This window comes from Sarcophilus harrisii, chromosome 1 (assembly GCF_902635505.1).
Source record: "Sarcophilus harrisii chromosome 1, mSarHar1.11, whole genome shotgun sequence".
NCBI lineage: Eukaryota > Metazoa > Chordata > Mammalia > Dasyuromorphia > Dasyuridae > Sarcophilus > Sarcophilus harrisii.
Genome location: NC_045426.1, coordinates 124,772,150 through 124,791,148, shown reverse-complemented (window position 1 = coordinate 124,791,148; position 18,999 = coordinate 124,772,150). Strand labels below are relative to the sequence as shown.

General features: G+C 35.1%; 1 protein-coding gene across 13 annotated transcripts in view; it reads left to right on the top strand.

Annotated features, from left to right (window-relative positions):
• The window catches only part of LOC100913752 (ATP-binding cassette sub-family A member 3), a 243,396-nt gene that overhangs the window by 172,711 nt on the left and 51,686 nt on the right, over positions 1–18,999 (top strand). For all 13 annotated transcript variants that reach the window (XM_031963816.1, XM_031963863.1, XM_031963847.1 and 10 more), the window contains 4 exons: positions 1,787–1,937; positions 6,923–7,021; positions 17,063–17,225; positions 18,685–18,988. In XM_031963816.1, coding sequence (XP_031819676.1) covers positions 1,787–1,937; positions 6,923–7,021; positions 17,063–17,225; positions 18,685–18,988 — 717 coding nt within the window. The remainder of the gene's footprint in view (positions 1–1,786; positions 1,938–6,922; positions 7,022–17,062; positions 17,226–18,684; positions 18,989–18,999) is intronic.

Genomic DNA, 18,999 nt, shown 5'->3' with positions numbered 1-18,999 from the left:
ATAAGTTGTAGTATATGATTGTAATAGAATAGGAAGGACTGTGCTATAAGAAATGACAAACAGGATGATTTCAGAAAACCTGAGACTTATATGAACTGATTGATACAAAGTGAAATGAATAAAACCAGGAGAATACATAGTAACATTAATATTGTATATTAATCAAGACTATGAAGTTACTTAGCTATTCCCAGCAAACAAATGATCCAAGACAATTCCAAAGGTTTCATGTGGAAAAATGCTATTCATATCATATTCAAGTGAGGGCATCAGATATCAAATGATCCTCTTATCTGAAACAGATGAGTAGTTGTATACACACATACACACAATTGTACGCACACGTACACACAAATAATGTGTTGTAGAAGTTTATCAAACTAAACAAAAAGGGAAGAAAGAGAGCTAGTTAAGAGGGAGAATAATACCAAGGATAGAATAGTTGCAGATAATAGGCTTACTGATATGAATGTGTGATTAAGAGAGGAAAAAGGAAAAAGTTCTAAAATCTAAGGCTATACCCATCATTTGGGGGATGTCTTCATCAAATCTTCAAGTCAACAAACATTTATTAAGCTTCTATATATTAGGCAATGTGCTAAGCATTAGAGATATAAGGAAAGGCCAAAACAACAACAACAAAAACCATTGTCAAGGAGCTCATAATCTAAAGAACAAATTATGGCATATTAGTGTTAAGAAATACTACATCATTAAAATATGACCAAAAAAGATGACTTCAGAGAATCTTAGAAAATATGTATTCATATGGAATATTGTAAGAAAAATCAGAAAACAACTCAAAAAGAAAAAAATAGTGTGACTAAAAACTCAGGAAAGATTATCCAGGAGGAGATATAATTTTTTAAATTAAAATAGAAAGCATTGTAACATCAAGAAGAATCTAAAAACAAATAATATGCAGTCCAGCAACCATTTTCACATCAAATCCCTTTTTACATTTCCTCACTGGTGCCTCGTCATTAATCTTTCTGTCATCCAACCTTTTCAGGAGAGGGTTATTTACAGTGGATTTACAGTGGATAATAGAAAACCTTTTTGGGCAATTCTTGAGTTGTGTTGGCCTCAGACTGTCACAGGAGTCTTAATTGTCTCTCAGGATTGGCTCTGTGCACAGCTCTGTTTACTCCCAGTCAATTCATCTTAATTTACCACTTCTACTAGAAGGAAAGGATTTGGATTTGACGGACTACTCTAGGTAAATACTTCACTGTCTGCCACCTGTTAGCAGAAGTGGAAGTGAGGGGAGAAGACCTCCATCTTCTATGTTCCCAAAGGCCCTTTTTTCTTTAGTCTTTTCCTTTATTTGGCTGCATTTTTTTTTCTTCATTCCCCATGCAAACATATTATACATAACACACACACACACACACACACACACACACGCACACACACACCAGAATCATATTCAGGGCCCTCTCCTGAAAAAACATGTTCTTTTTTGCCCTTAAAACCTTTTTGGACGTGTAGTCCATCCTTGCCTACCTGGATACAAAATCATCCTAAAACATTATGAAGAATATAGATCCCTTGTTTTTATTATGCCTCTTCCCCTCAAATGCCTCTTATCCTGTAATCCAGCTGAGTAATAGGAGACAAGAGTGAGAAGTAAGATCAAGAAGCACCAGAGATAAACAGCTTATGATTACAATCAAATTGCACCTCCTAGAGACACAACTTAATTAAAATAACTGAAGTCCAAGAATGATGTAAGGAAGGGAATTGTCAAAATAGTTTATTTAATTTTTCATATATTTTCTTTCAGGTGCAGGATATCATATTATCATGGTGAAGGGCAGTCATTGTAACATAAATGGTATTGAAAATCTGATTTATACACATATACCAAATGCTTCTTTGGAGAGCAATATGGGAGCTGAGTTATCATTTATCCTGCCTAAAGAAAATGTAAACAGGTATGAAGGATCCAGTAAGAACAATGCTAATGGTTTTTAGTTGCTCAGTGTTCAAAGCTGATTTTCTATTAAAGCTTATACTCTGGAGCTTTTCTCCCTGAATCCATTAAGTTGCATCTTCAGTGCTCAGATGGTTAATTCTTATCCCCCTATAAACTTAGGGAAAGCCCTGAGGAGTAGAAAAGAGATATAGTTCCATTGCTATATCATATGTAGATATCTACATATATACATACATGTATCACATTACCATGCTTCCTCCCCATTATTATTAGAAGATATCAATGAATCAGCCAGGATTAATTTTAGAAGGAAATACATAGTGATACATTTGGTATGAAACAAACCCCCAAAAATCTAACATACTCTTCCCACAAATATATAAGGAACCTAGGGAAAAGTGGAATTAAGCTTAGAAAGCACCTGTGACAAAGGGATAATTCATAGATTGTAGAAGTCCTTGTGCTAGGATTTTCAAAATGACCTCCTTAGATTTTGTATAACTTTTCTCCTGGGCTCAATATAGGTCCTTGAATTTGCCTTTCTTCATTGCATCCAGTCTTGGATCCCAGTGCAGACTGTAGCCAAAGTCCTCTTCCAGCCTTGCTGATGATGGATTTGGGGAAAGGGGACCAAAGACCTAGGCTAAAGGACATTTCTTTCTCTCCTACTACAAGAATTGCTCTCAAGGCTTGACTAGACGTTTCTACCACTCAGATGCTATTAGATACTTAAAATTTTGACGTGTTCTTTTGTATGACCAAATTTTCTCAACCAGTTTAAACATATTTCCTTTATAAAATTACTTCAGTTCATCCAGTGGCATTAAAAAATTAAGAACTTTTTTGTGCCATGTCTAAAGCCTATTAATTAGATTCAATCAAAAAATGTTCCCAGTTTACAGTGTCAGAACATGGCATCTTAAGACTTTAAGGTGGGTTGAATAATTTGATTGAGTCAATCAATCTCTTCCTCCCGGGTTATTTTTACCTTCTGAATCCAATTCTCCCTGTGCAACAAGAAAACTGTTTGGTTCTGCATACATACATTGTATCTAGGATATACTACGACATATTCAACATATATAGGACTGCTTGCCATCTAGGGGAGGGGGTGGAGAGTGGGAGGGAAAAATCGGAAAAGAAGTGAGTGCAAGGGATGATGTTGTAAAAAATTACCTGGCATGGGTTCTGTCAATAAAAAGTTATAAAAAAAATAATCAATCTCTTCCTAGCTTTATGCTTTCCTCAGGTCAGAGTTTGGAGCCTCTACGTTCCTGTCACTGCCCCTTGTAACTTGGTCCTATTCCCTTGGCTTGTGCAATATTCGTGGGAAAGTGAATCCCTGTAACCTGATAATCACTCAGAGTGTTGGCTCATATGGATAGTCATAATAGATGAAATAAAGTCAAGGGGTTTGAATTAGCCTCTAGGTGTCACTCTACTCCATTTGTTTACTTAGTTCATAGTCACTAACAATTAAATCCAAAGATCTCTCCTTACCCCAAACATTACATCTTACAAAATTCTATATTTTCACCTAGCTCTTAGATTTAATTCCACTCTGGGAGATTAAATATTGATGAAATATTAAAAGATGAAACTTAACTATTTATAACTTTTGGTTCATTGCTCCTCACCCCTTAAGGATATTATACTGTCTGGTATATCTCTCCCCTCAAGATTTATATATTCAGACTTTTAGAATGTTTGGGTCACATAGCTTTAATAACAAAATTAAAATGCAAAATACAATATAAACTCACCCTCCCCCAAAAAAATCCACTCCCAGGAATTGGGTATTGAAAAAAATATTTCCTAAACATATTTTCATGAAAAATGGAAAGAAAAAATGGGGAGGGACATTTTTCTCCTTTTCAGTTCTTAGATTAAAGCAAACCTAGGTAACTAAATTCTCTGCAATTTAGCAGCCAAAGACTCCAAACCCTCAGTTGATTCTAAGTAGCACTGGCTGTTTTTCATTGCTCATACTGCTATTATTGGTCTCTGCATCCCTAGAACTGCCATTGTCCTCCAGAAGTTTGGATCAGAAAGAAAAGAATTACTATATGTATGCATGAATGAAAAAACATTAATTAGATGTTTACTGATGAAGCACTAGGTTCTGATTGGTTTGGAATATGAAAAACAAAAGCATCCTCATAGCCACAAAGATTATTTCTTCAAAAAACACAGGATTATCAAAGTGATCTATGTGAGGTTTTTGAAAGAAAAGACATTTCTGAGGGTGGGAGGGCAAGGGAAAGCTAAGGCAAGGTTTGGCAGAATTAGGGAGGAGTTAAAAGAGTCCTAATTGAGAAAGAACTCATATGTACATTATGTCTACTTCAAACTGCATGACTGGAATACAAAACCTGGGATATGATAATGCAATAAATCAAAGTGCTTTTCTCACAAAGGTTACTTGGGCAAGTAGTGTGTGCCTATTCAGGAGAATAAAAAGTCCCTTATCTGCAGGTTTCTTAGTGATTCCTGGATGCTTGGGCAAATGTTGGTCATGTTGAAAAGAGAGCAGTCCCAGGAACGTGGCCTTCTTTTGTGGGAGAGAAGGTTGACAATGGGAACAGGGTGGGCTCCATAGAGCTCATATCACGTACCATGTCAGAAAATTAGGTTTATTTTTGTTCAGTCCTGTCTAATTCTTCATGACCCACCCTATTTAGAGTTTTCTTGGCACAAACACTGGGATCTGCCATTTTCTTCTCCCATTCATTTTACAGATGAGGAAACTGAGACAAAGAGGGTGAAGTGACTTGAGCATTGTCACACAGCTAGTAAGTGTGTGAGACCAGATTTGAACACAGGAAGATGAGACTTTCTGATTCTGGTTCGGTCACTCCATCTGCTGATGGGATTGGCATTGCCCTTACCTTGCACTTTACTCTTTGGAAAACTTGTCCATCAACAAGAGAAATTTTGCCCAGCAACAAAGGCTGTGGGTTTTTTCTTTTTTTAAGACTTGGGGCATACATGATACTGTTTACAATTGTTTACAACCAGAGATCTTGGAAATATGTAGCATAATCCAGGCCATCTGCATCTGGCTAGGTGGGCAAACGCATCCTGTTTTTCTGTTCCTTGTGTTTAACTGCTCACATAAAGAACTAACTCTGTGACACCTGGTCCAGAAATTAGTATAAATATGGGATCTCTTGGTTTGTTTGCTACTGATCCCTTACAAACTAGGTCTATCTCACTGTTTTGCCTTAAAATCTGTCTTGACCAAGAGCCAACTTGGTCCCTAAAATTCTTTTCCTGAACAATCTTGATTGATCCTGACCCTAACAAATCCTGACCAATCCTCTTCATCTCCTGCACTACCTAGCTGCCCCCCAAAAAATGATGATGTGTTCATTCAAAAACAAAAGAAAGACAGTTCCTGTCTTATATTGTAATAAGAGACAATACATAGAGGAGAATAGTGGTCAGAAACAGTCATTTGGTTTGGAAAGTCACAGGAATTTTGAGAAGAGCCACAAGAAAGTAATTTGGTTTGCCTCCACTAGTAGCAATAATATTGATTTGGAAAGAAAAAAAAGCAAAAAAAAAATAGAGAAAGTGCAAAACACAGATAATATCCTTTTGTCCTAACATGTTCATATTTTGCTGCTGTCACAAAACATCATTCCAGACAGGAAATGAGTAATATTTTCACTTTCTGGAGTCTGACAACTTGTTGTGATAGTCAGTGTCTGTTTCACTCTCATTCTCCCTGCTTCCTCTCCACTTCCTCCTCCTTCCTCTCTCTCTTTCTTTCTCTTTCCTCCCCTTTCCTCCTCAAAAGATCAAGAAGCAAAAGATATATTCCTTGAATTACATCACCAAGTGAATAGGAGTATTTGCAATTAGAAAATTAACTCATTGAAAATTACTTTTACTAAATCAGAAATTTCCCTGGGGAAAATGGAGAAAGGTAATTATTTTTACACAGAGAAAAACAGAACAGGCTAATTATTTCATGAAGTAGTATCAAGCAACTGGTCAACAAACATGTATTAAATACTTACAAGGAATGTACATTCTAATGAAGGAGACAACATGCAAAGTAACTATGTACATATAAGATATATAAAGTAGAAATGAAAAATTATTTCAGAGGGAAGACATTAGCAGGGAGGATGTGGGGTATGAGAGCAACCTAAAATGACTTCCAAAAGGTAGAATTTTAATTAACTCTCTTAAGAAATCCAGGGAAGACAGGAAGTAAGGAGAGAGAGCATTTCAGGTAGTAGGGTAGCAGTGAAAATGCACTGAATTGGGAGCAGAGTGAGAATAGCAAGAAGGCTTGTGATGCTGGACTAAAGATTTTTTGGAATAAAATGTAAGAAGACTGGAGAGGTAAGAAGGTTCAGGCTGTAGAAGGCTTTAAATGCCAGAAAGCATCTCAAATTGACTCTGAAGATAATAGAAATTCAGTATATTGTGGTGTAGGCGTGAGGATGGGGGTCATTCAGTGGGGATGGAGCAGCGGGGTGAGATCTTTGCTTTAGACAGCTGAATGGAAAGTAGGTTGAAAGAATACCTACGAGAAAGTTTTGCTATAAAATCTAGCCGCCATTCATTCAGGCTATATTATTGATTTATCTGAGGCATGAATTTTCCTCAGAGAAACTATTTCACCCCTTTGGGATGAGCTCTGCTGGCTTTCATCAGCTTGTACAGTTGCTGTTGAACTAGAATATAAGAATAATCTATTGAATATAGAATTTTTTTTCATTCCAGAAAATAGTATCATTGTACTTTGCCTCAAACTGACATCCCTTTCCTATATCAGAAATTCCCCAAATGGGTTATGCTTGTGTTCTTGTCACTTCTTTATATTTCTTAAAATAGCCATACAAATTCCTTATAAAGTGATTGCTTCCCATCCTAGAATAAAAATATTTGAGGCCCCAAAATATTAAAATACTACCTTTTAAAAAGGCTCTTTTTAGTTTTCTCCCTTTTTTAAATCTCTTCTTCCAGATTTCAAGCTTTGTTTGAAGAATTGGAAGAGAGACAAGCAGAGCTGGGCATCTCTAGTTTTGGGGCTTCTGTCACCACTATGGAAGAAGTCTTCCTTAGGTGAGTAAAGCGGTAATTCTGGGCACTTTTTGCATTAATAAGGTGGAAGTGGTGGAATGATGTAAAGCTTCAGAAGTGGGAATTACAATTGGCTCCCAAACTCTAGAATTCTCTACAAGAGATTCTAAAGGCAATAATGAGAAAGTATTTAAACACTACAAAATTAATAAACTAGTGGAAGAATTAATAAATGCAATTGATAATAACTGTACCCAAGGAGAAAAAATGAAATAAGTCATAGACCTGTTGAGTTAGGTTATCAGGAAGATTTCTTCTATCAAATCATTTGAATGGCAGGTCAGCATCCTAATTTTGTTCCTTTTGTATAAAATATCCATAATGTAAGTGCTCAGTAAATGTTGATATGAATCCTTTCATGTTTTTTCTTGGGCTTTCACTAAGATACAGCAAACCTTTCTCAGTCTTCCAATGGACTTTTTTATTTCTTTTATTATTCTTTTAAATTTTATTCTAATGTTTGCATTTTCTTGCATGTTCAGAAACTGAACATGATGAATTTGGGGGAAACTCCTTGCTCAATGAAAATGATAAATTTTAATGTATTGTGTCTCTATTAAACATTATTTTACTATAGGTGACAAAAGGTTTTCTTCTTCCTCCACAATTTAACAGGACATGGAAAAGGATAATGGAACACTTCTTCTTATTCTCCCCCTTTCAGATAAATGGTTTTAAAAATGTAATTGCTGTCATTTATGATTGAAGACAAAGCCTCCAAGTGGCATTATGACTTAGATAATTATGACTCAAAGAACTTTATTCTTTAAAATCACTTTAACATCTGCATAAGATTGGAGCACCAACACATAGAGGGATTTTTTTGCTTCATAAAACACGTAACAAACTTAAAGATTTCATCACTATTTTATGTTGTGATTTGTCTTTCATTTTTCAAAGAAGACTAATGACATTTTAACTTGTTTTTAACTTGTGCATTAGCTAGATTTTAGTGAAGTACAATTGCACAGTCTTCAGCTTCACTTTCTCTTCCTGAGTCATCTAAGTCCAGTGGCAAGACAAAAGTAAAGATGACTGGAGATAATTCAGGATGCCATGGATGACCTTGGCATCTTCAAATATCTGACCAAGCTTCAAAATTTCCAGAGTGCCTATGTCAACCACCTTCATGGCCTTTGGAACAAATTGTTCTCATGTGCCCATTCCACTTAGAAAAGTCTCCACATGCTTGGGGTAAACACTCTCTATCTCAAACCAACAGATTTGAGGCCCATTGGTTACCCTCAACTTGATATAACCCATCAGCCAAAATAGTTTAGTGGGGTATGGCTACCAAATATGCTTCTTGAAACCATGGGTGATAGTTGAGTGCCAGGCAGATACTAAAGCATTATTTTCTTACTGATTGTTGTTTGGTAGTATCCTCTCAGAATTCCATGGACCCGGTTTCTTAACATGTTGTATGTCAACTAAAATGTTACAAAAAGTGCATTTCTCTTTCTAAATATTAAAAAATAATATTATTACAAAGAAGAAGGCAGTTCTTTGGGAGAGCTTGTTTTCCTTCATACTAATCTGCCATATAAAGCTATGTCCCCGAGCATCAAACTGACAGAGCTAGATGGACCTCAGTGAACTTCAGACAATGCTTGTTAAGTAATTACATCTTGACAAATTACACCCGGATTCAACCAGTATGTTTTCTCATCTTGTAGCATGGCTTTGATGGCTTTGATTTTATTGGTTTCTAAAAAATCTGAAGACTACAAGCAACAAAGGTACAAGAACTAATTAAATATAGAAGCCTACTGGTACTCCTTTTTGAAGGAGAAGGGCTCCTCAACAGTCAAGGTTATCCAGGATATGTTGCTGTCACAGGGTGATTTGCTGAGTATATTGCTGAGTATATCTTCCCTTTAATTAGATGACTTTGAACTGTTCTGTCTCCTCTCAGCTTCTTCCATCCTAAACAAGATGTTGGTTACAATTACAATGGTCTGGCCTAATTCCTCTTCAGATTACCCATAGAACAAGTAATGAGAGCTGATTAAATTGTACCTATCCATGGACAATTCTTAATAATTTCTTTTTTTGAGAAGCTCTTATCTTCTGTGTGTGCAGATAAAGAAACAGGGCTGACTGAAGTGAGTAAGTTCATCCTTAAAAAGTTGATCTCCTCTTGAAGGCTTACAGATTCCACTTAAATAAAAGGTGGTGCAATATGCAATTTAAAAAAAAACCTTACAATTATTAGTAAAAACTTCTATTATTAAAAAATATCAAATGCACAGGAGAATTCTTTGAAATTGAAAAGACAGTTAATGTGCTTTTGAAAACAAAAGACAGTTTCCCTTTCTAGTTTTAAATGGTCATATGGGAAAGCACAGTTCAATAATCCCTTTATCATAAAAATGTTAAATACCAGCCAACTCAAGGTATGACCAAGAACAACACAGCTTACTTCTTGTCCTGATGAATACCCAATTCTAAAAACATTATTTGAAAGGGCATTAATATTAGGAGGTCTTCCATCCAACCCCAAAGTAGCTTAAAAAAGACCCAGCTAATCTCTGCAGACTGAAGAAAATAAAACTTAGAATTATCTGCTCTCTATGAATCATTTTCTCTAGACTATCCTATAAATTGATTGCCCATTTCAAATAATGCTGTTCCTCCTTCTCCTCCTTCCCCTCGTTTTATTTAATGACATCAAGTCAATTAATTCTTGCTTCTTATTACTTTTCCTGACCAGCTGTAAGCACATCATTAAGTTGAGGAGAATAAGGCTTGGAACAAGCAAGTAGACCACTTGACTCCAAATCCAGCTGTCCATTCACATTGGTTGTATAAAGGTTGTCTACTAAACTCTGGAAAACATAATAAAGCTCATATCTTATTGTTATTGTTATCAATAAATTTTGTCACAGCAGGTATTTACTGACAAATATTTCAACTCCTTAAAAAGTATATCCCCAAAGAAAACTTAAGCAAAGTGCCCAATAGTGTGTATTCTTACTATTTAATAAAAAGGATGAATGCATATTTTAATTTTTATAATTTGGTAACATTTGTGTTTGAGCTGAATTTTGTTGTCTTTGCTTAGATTTTTTGGAATCACTGTGCATATTATTCTTTTGCCTCTACTTTTCTTCACTCTGCATCGTTTCATACAAGTTTTCCTGCAAGTCTTATTTCTCTGAATTCTTTATATTCATTGTTTCTTACAATATAGTCATATTTCATTGCATTAATATCCCACAATTTATCAGTCATTTCTGAATTTAGGAGTATATAGTTTATTTCCAGAATTTACTGTTATATATTTGTGTTTTATGAATATTTTTATACTTTCTTACTATCACTGACCTTCTTGTATCTTAAACCTGGTAGTGAAAGCTCTGAATCAAAAGCTATGGATTCAGGAGAGTCTAGGAGTGAATACAAAGAGATGGTGAGAAAGGTTAAAAAAAAAAAAAAAAAAAGAAACCTTTTGCTAGATTCTTCTTTATGGGCCTCTGAACTCTCTGGTTCAATAGTAGAATTTGAAAGACTGAAAACCCCATTTGGACTTAGAGCTACCAGCCAAAACTGGAATCAAATCAGCCATCTGAGTGGTGGGGGAACTGGTTACCCCAAGAAAAAAATTTCAAGCCGTGACAAACTTAGTTCAAGAAAGCCCTAGAAGCAAAATGTGCAAGGTTTCAATGATGATACTTCTAGATTGGAGAGCATGGATATCACTGTAATCTATTCCTGGGAAGCCTTTAACCACTTGGAGTTGCATGAGTTGATCCAGTATGGCAGCATCTAACTGACGCTTCATTTAATAGGCCTATGAAGACAGTCTCATTTTCCTATACTTGGGAAAAATTCTTGAATAATTTTCCATGGGAATTTCTCTCCCCTGCCTCCCATTTCTTATCATTTTCTTGAAGTTCTGTTCTGGAGTTAGGTCATGGGAAGAATTCCTCCTCCCATAGTTCCTAGGTCTTGTTTCTATGTCAGCAATCCTGATCATTTACTGTAGGATATTTACTCTAGAGCTGCCAGAGATACAAACACCTCCTAGATACCAGCTAGACATTTTAGTTACAGTTATACTTTGCCCAATCACCTTACCTTTTCTATCTTTATTGTCTTCTCAACTGGTTGTTCTCATGTCCTGTTTAATATAGAAGAGAGACATAAGTAAACACTGGTGGTTTCAGAAAAATATGGCAAGATCTTTGTGAACTGATGCAAAGTGAAGGGAGAACATTGTGCATAGTAACAGCAATATTATAATGATGATCAACTGTTAAAAGATTTGACTACTTTGATCAATACAATGAACCAAGACATTTTCAAAGGACTCATGATGAAAAAATGAAATCTAATTCCAGAGAGTGAACTGATGAACTATGAATATAAATTGAAGTATAATTTTCTCAACTTTTTTTTGCTTCTTTGTGATATGGAAATTATTTTGCATGATTTCACATGAATAATTGATAGCATGTTGTTTACCTTCTCAAAGGAGGGAGGAAGATAATCAGGAATTCAAAATTAATTTTAAAAAAAGAATGTTAAAAAATGAATTAAGGGGGAAAGCCATTCTGAAAGCAACATAATTAGAAAGTATTAAGGGATAATTTTATTAGATAACCCAAGAAAGAGGAAATGCCAAAAGAATGGAGAAAATTAGAGGTAATAATATCAGTAAAGATATGATTGATTACACTAATAACTACCAATCTATGTGTCTTTCTAATTTTTATATATGTATTCAGGGTATCTTTGATGATTCTCTATAGTAGGCCATATCTTTTTAATCACAAAAATGAGCAAAAAATACAGCAAACATGTATATACATGAGTATGTACACATCATAATAGATTTGATAGAGCAAAAAGGCAGCCTTCAAGGCTCTCCTCCAAGAGAGCCTGGCATCATGCTTGGCATATAATAAATGCTTATTGATTGAGCAATGTGTATTGCAATCAATATAATTACAATTGATCAATATGCATTCAATAAAGTTTTAATAAATGCAATCACAGAAGTAATTGTTCAACAATCCTCTGGTTATCCTTGTCAAACTAGGCAAAGAAGTGGAAAATATATGCGTGTCAGAGTTGTTCACCACTGTCATTGAAGGTATACTATATAATGTAGAAAGTGTTCTGCCTCTCTGATGTAAATAGCCTCCCACGGCCTGTGCACCCATGCTCAATTGTGCTTTGTACTAATACTAGTAGCTAATACATAGCTAATAAATTTACCGTCATCTTAGATCCCTTTTTTCTTTTATGCTTTCCATTTATGGAGCTCACAAAACCTTGCCATATTGGAAAACACATCTCTGTCACTATTGAGAACTGTTCTTTTCTTAATCTCTTAACATAGCAGGCCATTAAGAGTAGGTATGTTCTGTATGAGACTGCCTGTCATCTAGGGGAGAGGGTGGAGGGAAGGAGGGGAAAAGTTGAAACAGAAGGTTTTACAAGAATCAATGTTGAAAAATTACCCATGCATATGTTTTGTCAATAACAAGCTATAATTTAAAAAAAGTTATGCAGTAATCTAGGCAGCATCTAAAAAAAAGAGTTGAGGAAACTACCACTTTTGAAAAGCATAATGAAAAAGGTGCTAAACTTAGAATCAGGAAAGCCTGTGTTCAAATCCTTCCTCCATTAATAATGGCAATAATAATGACAGCTACTACCAGTAAGTACTGCCATTACTACCCCCACCCCCACTACTATTACTACCAGCACTCAGCAGCTTCTTTAAGGTTCACTCCACCTATCTATATCATCCTAATTCTCCCTGCAATATCCTATCTTTCTTTTTCAAGGTCTTTTACTAGTTTATAACCTTTCTTTCTACCCTTACCCTTGTCAACATGATGATGAAGTATTCTAATTGTTGTCCCCTCAGAAACACTGGAATCCCAGTTTACTGACTTCCCCAATTGTCATGATCTATATCTTCATTCCATTTCAATTAAGAGATGGTCACTCTTTTCTCATTGCTATTATTGTTACATTATGTTGTTGATATAGTATACTATCTCAAATCATAACTACTACCTTCTCATATAAAATCATCATTTTCATTTCTTTTGTTCACCCTTTGTAAAATCAAGTCAATGTGCATTACTAAGCCCTTGGTATTGTGCTAAATGTGGAAAATACATACACAATTATATATTGGAAAAACTGAGAATTCAAAGAAAATTATCATTGACCAAAAAATACATAAAATAACCAACCTAACGAAGCAAGATCTTTAATTACTCAATCTCAAAAAAAGAAATGTAGCAGGCCAAATATGAATTTCCAAAAGGGAAAAACAACAAGCCAAATGGATTTTTGCCTATGAATTCTAATGTTTAAAGAGTAATTAATACATATATTACAAACACTGTTCTCAAAAAGAGAAAGAATGTATTCTACCAAATTCATTTTTTTGAGAAAAATATGATCCTAATATCTAAACTATGGTAAAGACATAGAACTATAGCCTAATCTCATTCATGAATATTAATATAAAAATTTAGATAAAATCCTCACAAGAAGACATGAAAAAGATATGAAAAAAAAACCTTATGATCAAATTGGATTCATGCCAGAGATGTAAGAATGGTTTAATCTTTTTTGTTGTTGCTGCTGCTGAGGCAAGTTAAGTGACTTGCCCAGGGTCATACGCTAGGCAGTGTTAAGTTTCTACTACCAGATTTGAACTCAGGTCCTCCTGACTTCAGGGCTGCACTACCTAGCTGCCCCAGATTTAATCTTAAGAAAACAATTAGCGTAATGATTTACATCAGAAAGAGAGCATTCAATATTTCTCTTAGCTGTCTGACAACTTCTTAGTTTCCATTGCTATATCACCATTCATCTCTCACCTCCTAAGATTAGATGTCCCCAAGTCACTGTTCCAGCCTCTCCATATATATATAATATGTGTATATGTGTATATGTGTGTGTGTGTGTGTATGCCCTCTAAAGATTAATCTATTTCCATGGAATCCATGAATCTATGTATCTATTCTCAGGCTCCAAGTCTGTATTTACCAATCACCTATTGGCATTTTCACCTTAACATCATCTTATTCCAAATTCAGTATATTCAAAATGAAACTAGTCTTTGTCCCTAAACTTTTCCTCTCTAAAGTTCCCTAATTCTATTGAAGTCACCACCCACTTTCTAGTCACCTTACAAACTTACTTTTCTCTCACTACCCCAATACTGAGTTTTTAATTGTATATTAAATTTAACACAATAGGGAAAATGCCTATTTGTACCCCTTCCTGAACTTCCTTCTGCTCTCTTCATTTTTTGATGTTTCATTGACGCCTTTTTTGGTATCATTTTCATTCATCCTTCATTCTATCCAGCAAATCATATAGATAGATAGAAAATGTAATAGTTATATTTGTATTCAGATATTTATATATATATGTTCATATATATATATATATATATATATATATATATATATATGTCATTTTGTACCTCTAATCTTATCATTCCTCTGCCAAGACATGGGAATTAAGCTTCATCAGTGTTTTGGAATCATATCAGTGATTGCATTGATTAGAAATTTAAGCCTTTAAAAATTGCTTTTCTTCACAGTATTGTTATGGTCACTATATAAATTCTTCTGGTTCTTCTTGCTTCAACTCAGCATCAACTTTTACAAGTTTTCCTAGATTTCCCTGAATCTGTCCCTTTTGAAATTTGTTATGACACAACAATATTTCATTGCATTCATATACCATCATTTTTTCAGCTGTTCACCAACTGATAGGTATCCACATCACTTCCAGTTCTTTGCTACAACAAAAATACTAATAAATATTTTTGGATTCTTCTTTTGTCCATGATTTCTTTGAGGATATATGTGATTTAGAATCTTTTTGAGTATAGTTCCAAGTTGTTTTCCACAATATCTGGGCCAAGTCATAGCTCTACCAATAGTGCAATAGTATTTATCTACCTATATCCCCTCTAACAATTGTCATTTTGCTTTTTTGCCATCTTAGATCTGGCGGGAATAGGAGGAACTTCAGTGTGAGTTTTAATTTGAATTTCTCTTATTATTAGTGACTTGGAACATTTTTATATGACAGTGAATGGCTTGCATTTCTTCTTCTGAAAACTGCTTGTTTTGCTGACCATTTTATAGGGAAATGGCACTTGTTATATATTAATCAATTTCCATGTATCTAGCATATCAGACTCTTATCAGAGAAATTTGCTGCAAAACCTTTTTCCCAATTAAGTTTTCCCCTTCGACTTCTAACTGATCTTCATTCAACAGCACAAGGTAGATGCAAAGGCAATGAATTGTGAGAGTAATCCCAGACTGAAGCTTGGTGGGGCAAGATTAGTAATAGGATAAGAGGGGACTTGAGAAAGGAGGACAATGTAAAGTTGAACTGGCACATCAAAGAGTCAGGATGGGGAAAGGAAGAGAATATATCTAGTATGAGGGAATGATTTGATAAAGAACTAAGGGGTCAGTTGGAGGTAATAATGAAGATGAAGAACACAGTTTGGAGTTGCAAGGCAGAAGGGAAAATGGAATAAACAGTTTGTGATAAGGGAATTTCATATTTCATGGATTTGGAAGTAGTGTATTTTAGAAAGATAACCATCTTTATGTATAGTTGAGGTGGAGTGGGAAGGTATATAATAGCTACTAGAATTGTAATTTAGTGGAAGATAAGGATTAAATGAAGAGAGGATGATGGAAGAGGGAGAGCCTAGAAGGAGCAGTGGAAAGGGAAAAATATTTCTATCTCCCCTTTGCCCTTGACCAGTGAGGGAAACAATGAGTGACAATGCACCCAGTGTTGGAATGGATGACTGGGGGGTGGGGGGGAGATTGTCATAAGAAGGGAGTCAGGTCTCAGTGAGAACTACAAGACTAAAGGAAGGACTGAGAAAGAAAAATACTGAAGATAAAGCAAGTTTGGTTGCCTATAGGAATAGATATACAAAAAAAGTACCTTAAAAAGCCAAAAGTACAAAAAGACAACCAAAGAGGAAAAAAAGGAGCTGTTAGAAAAGTAGGTAGGAAAGCCAGGCAGAACATACTGTAACACTGTAAGAGAATGTGTCTCTACATTTCTTGTCTTGTTTTTGTTGCTGAGAAATCCTGGATTTCTCTATTTCTTTGAGTATCCCTTTTCAGGTTCATTAACAATGTTATTTTCTACTGAAATGCTTGTTTCTTTTAGGTTTAAGGAAGATAATGCAGTCTTGATACTTCAAGAATTTGGAAAATGATTCATACATTCCAAAAGTATTTATTTACAACTTAGATGTTATTACGTTGTCCTAGGTACCATCTAATTCTGTACATATTCCCCTACTTTAGTGACAGTGCTAAGTAGTCTTAACATTTGATAGTTTTTGCATTACCTTGAATCACATTCTCTGAATTTAAGTGAAATTTGGCTATAGATTATAGGGAAATGTATTTGTTTTTATGTCAATCTATTGATAAAGGCTAGGCATGAAAGTTGAAAAGCAAAGCAAGAGTCTTTGAATAACTTCTCAGCAAAGATCCATTTGTTCTAGCTGATAAATAATGGAGAGCCCTTTCACAAATTCTGTCTCCACATCATTTGCATTTGCCTCTTTGGATCTATAATGTATATCAGGCCTTCTTATTTTCTTTTACTTTCAACCTCTTTTCACCCAAGAAATTTTTATGTGATCCTGTGTATATAAATATATAAAGTAGTATACAAACCAAATATTTACTGATAATAGATCATAATTTCACAATCTCCACATTCAGTTACATGATCCTATATGGGATGACTCACAGTTTAAGGACTTTTGATGTATATCATTGTGAATTCATCTTTAGATATTGTTATCTGTCCCCATTAGCCCATCTTTGAACATGTAGGCCCAATCTTTGTCCATCATGTCCTTCCTGGATTAGAGTCATGTTTTCAGAGGCTGTATTGAAACTCAGCTTGATAAGAAACAGAGGAAGAAAAATAGACATCTCCCTATGCAAATAAATAAAATTAATTCCTTATGGTTTCTTAATTTAGGGTTAGCAAAGAAGTCGATTCCAGCATGGATCTCCAGTCCATCCATTTTCCTTCTATACCAGGCCTGCCCACTCTCAAATCGAAGAAGCACACAGATCTCCCTACAGCCTTCAAGAACACCACCTTAAAAAAGTCACACAGCTGGGACTACAGAATCTCACAGGTTTGAGAAGCACTTGCATTTTTATACCATTCTGTGATTACAAATTGTTTTAAGCCCATTTCTCACAGCCATTAGAGGTAAATAGTTTCAGCAAAATCAAGTGAAGGAGATAATGGGAAAATGAATTTGAAGTCATGTAGTCTATTTACTTTCTTTGTGCCTTTGATCACCTTGATTCTAAATTTCTTCATATGTAAAATGGGTATGATAATGCAGGAACTTTTGGGAAATTTGAAGGTACTGTATTCAGTGTGAATGAGCTACTATTAACATGGTAGCAAAGATCATAATCATGGCTCTAACCAGCCAGCGGGTGGAGTTGAAAGGATTAGAAGTAAGGCAAAAGTGTCAATTTTCCTTTTCTTTCCCAAGAAGAGCTGGCATTTCTGTGGCCCTTTTTGTACAGAATCTCACTTTATCCTCACAACAACACATGAGAAATATGTACAAGTATTTTTATCCTGACTTTATAGAACAGTCAGCTGAAAAGGTATTTGAATTGACAGCAATAAGAAATAGAGCCAGGACTCAAACTCTTTGAAGTTTGATCTCGTGCTATCCATAAAAGTGAGAATTGGGTTTTTATAAACATATAGAAATGTTTATCTGTGAGAGACAGCAATCAGTGTTCTTTGCATTCTGGAATGCCGGGAAAGACAAGATGCATCTTATAAGTAAGAGTAATTTGATTTGTGAGCAGCAGAGACAGAGAATATAGGGAGCGCTGTAAAATTCTCTTTTATCTTTTTGGAGATTATTCTTCTTGTGAGAAGATCTCAGCTGGTAAGTTCAGACTATTTGCTATTCATGAAATGGAGGTTGAACAGTAACTATTCATGGAGGAAGTAGAAGAAATCTTTGGTAAGTGGGCTACAACCTAAGGTCTCTGTCAGCCCGCTGTCCATCCTGCATATAGCTCATTTAGACATAATTACATGAAATTCCTATTAGAAAGTGAATTCCATGAGATGAGGGACTATCTTTTTGCCTTTCTTTCCATCCGCAGTTCAGTGCCTGACACATAGTAGTGCTTAGCAAAGTTTATTTAATGACTGATTGAAAAATTGTATGGTCTTGAGTAAGTCACAGCCTCTGAGATTCAATTTCTTCATCTATAAAATGGTTACCTATCTTATAGAAGTATTGTGCTATTTGCTGAGGTAAAATGTGTAAAGTATTTTACAGACCTTTATTTGAAAATTTTTAAAGTACTATATAAATAGGAATTGTCATTTTATGAAACATTTTGTTCCAGGATGAATAGAATGCTTGTGTTGTGACTTATCTGTTTACCTTTTGAAAATTATTCCTTTTTGATTATCATTCATCCTTTATATCCCATATATTATCTTTCTACCATTAAGCTGCCACAGATCCATAAATTGCAAATAATTTGGAGTTGCTTCACATGTTTAGATCTGTAACCATTGTAATTCCTAGTCTCTCCTCTGTCTTATAGTTGAAGCTTCATTGCCAGAAATTCTACGCCATGTTTATTAAGAAGGCACTATTCACTTGGCGCAACAAGAAGATGATGTTAGCACAGGCATTGGTTCCTCTGATTTGCGTCATATTAACTATACAGCTTTTAAAAATGAGTAGACAGACATCGAAAAGACCCATGTTACGTTTGACTTTGAACCAGTATGGCCATACAATTGTGCCTTTCTTCATCCCTGCAACTTCGAAGCTACATCCCAAACTCTCAGATCATATTGCAACTGTTATTCAAGCTGAGGGACATATGCCAATGGAAAGTGTAGGTAAGAATCAC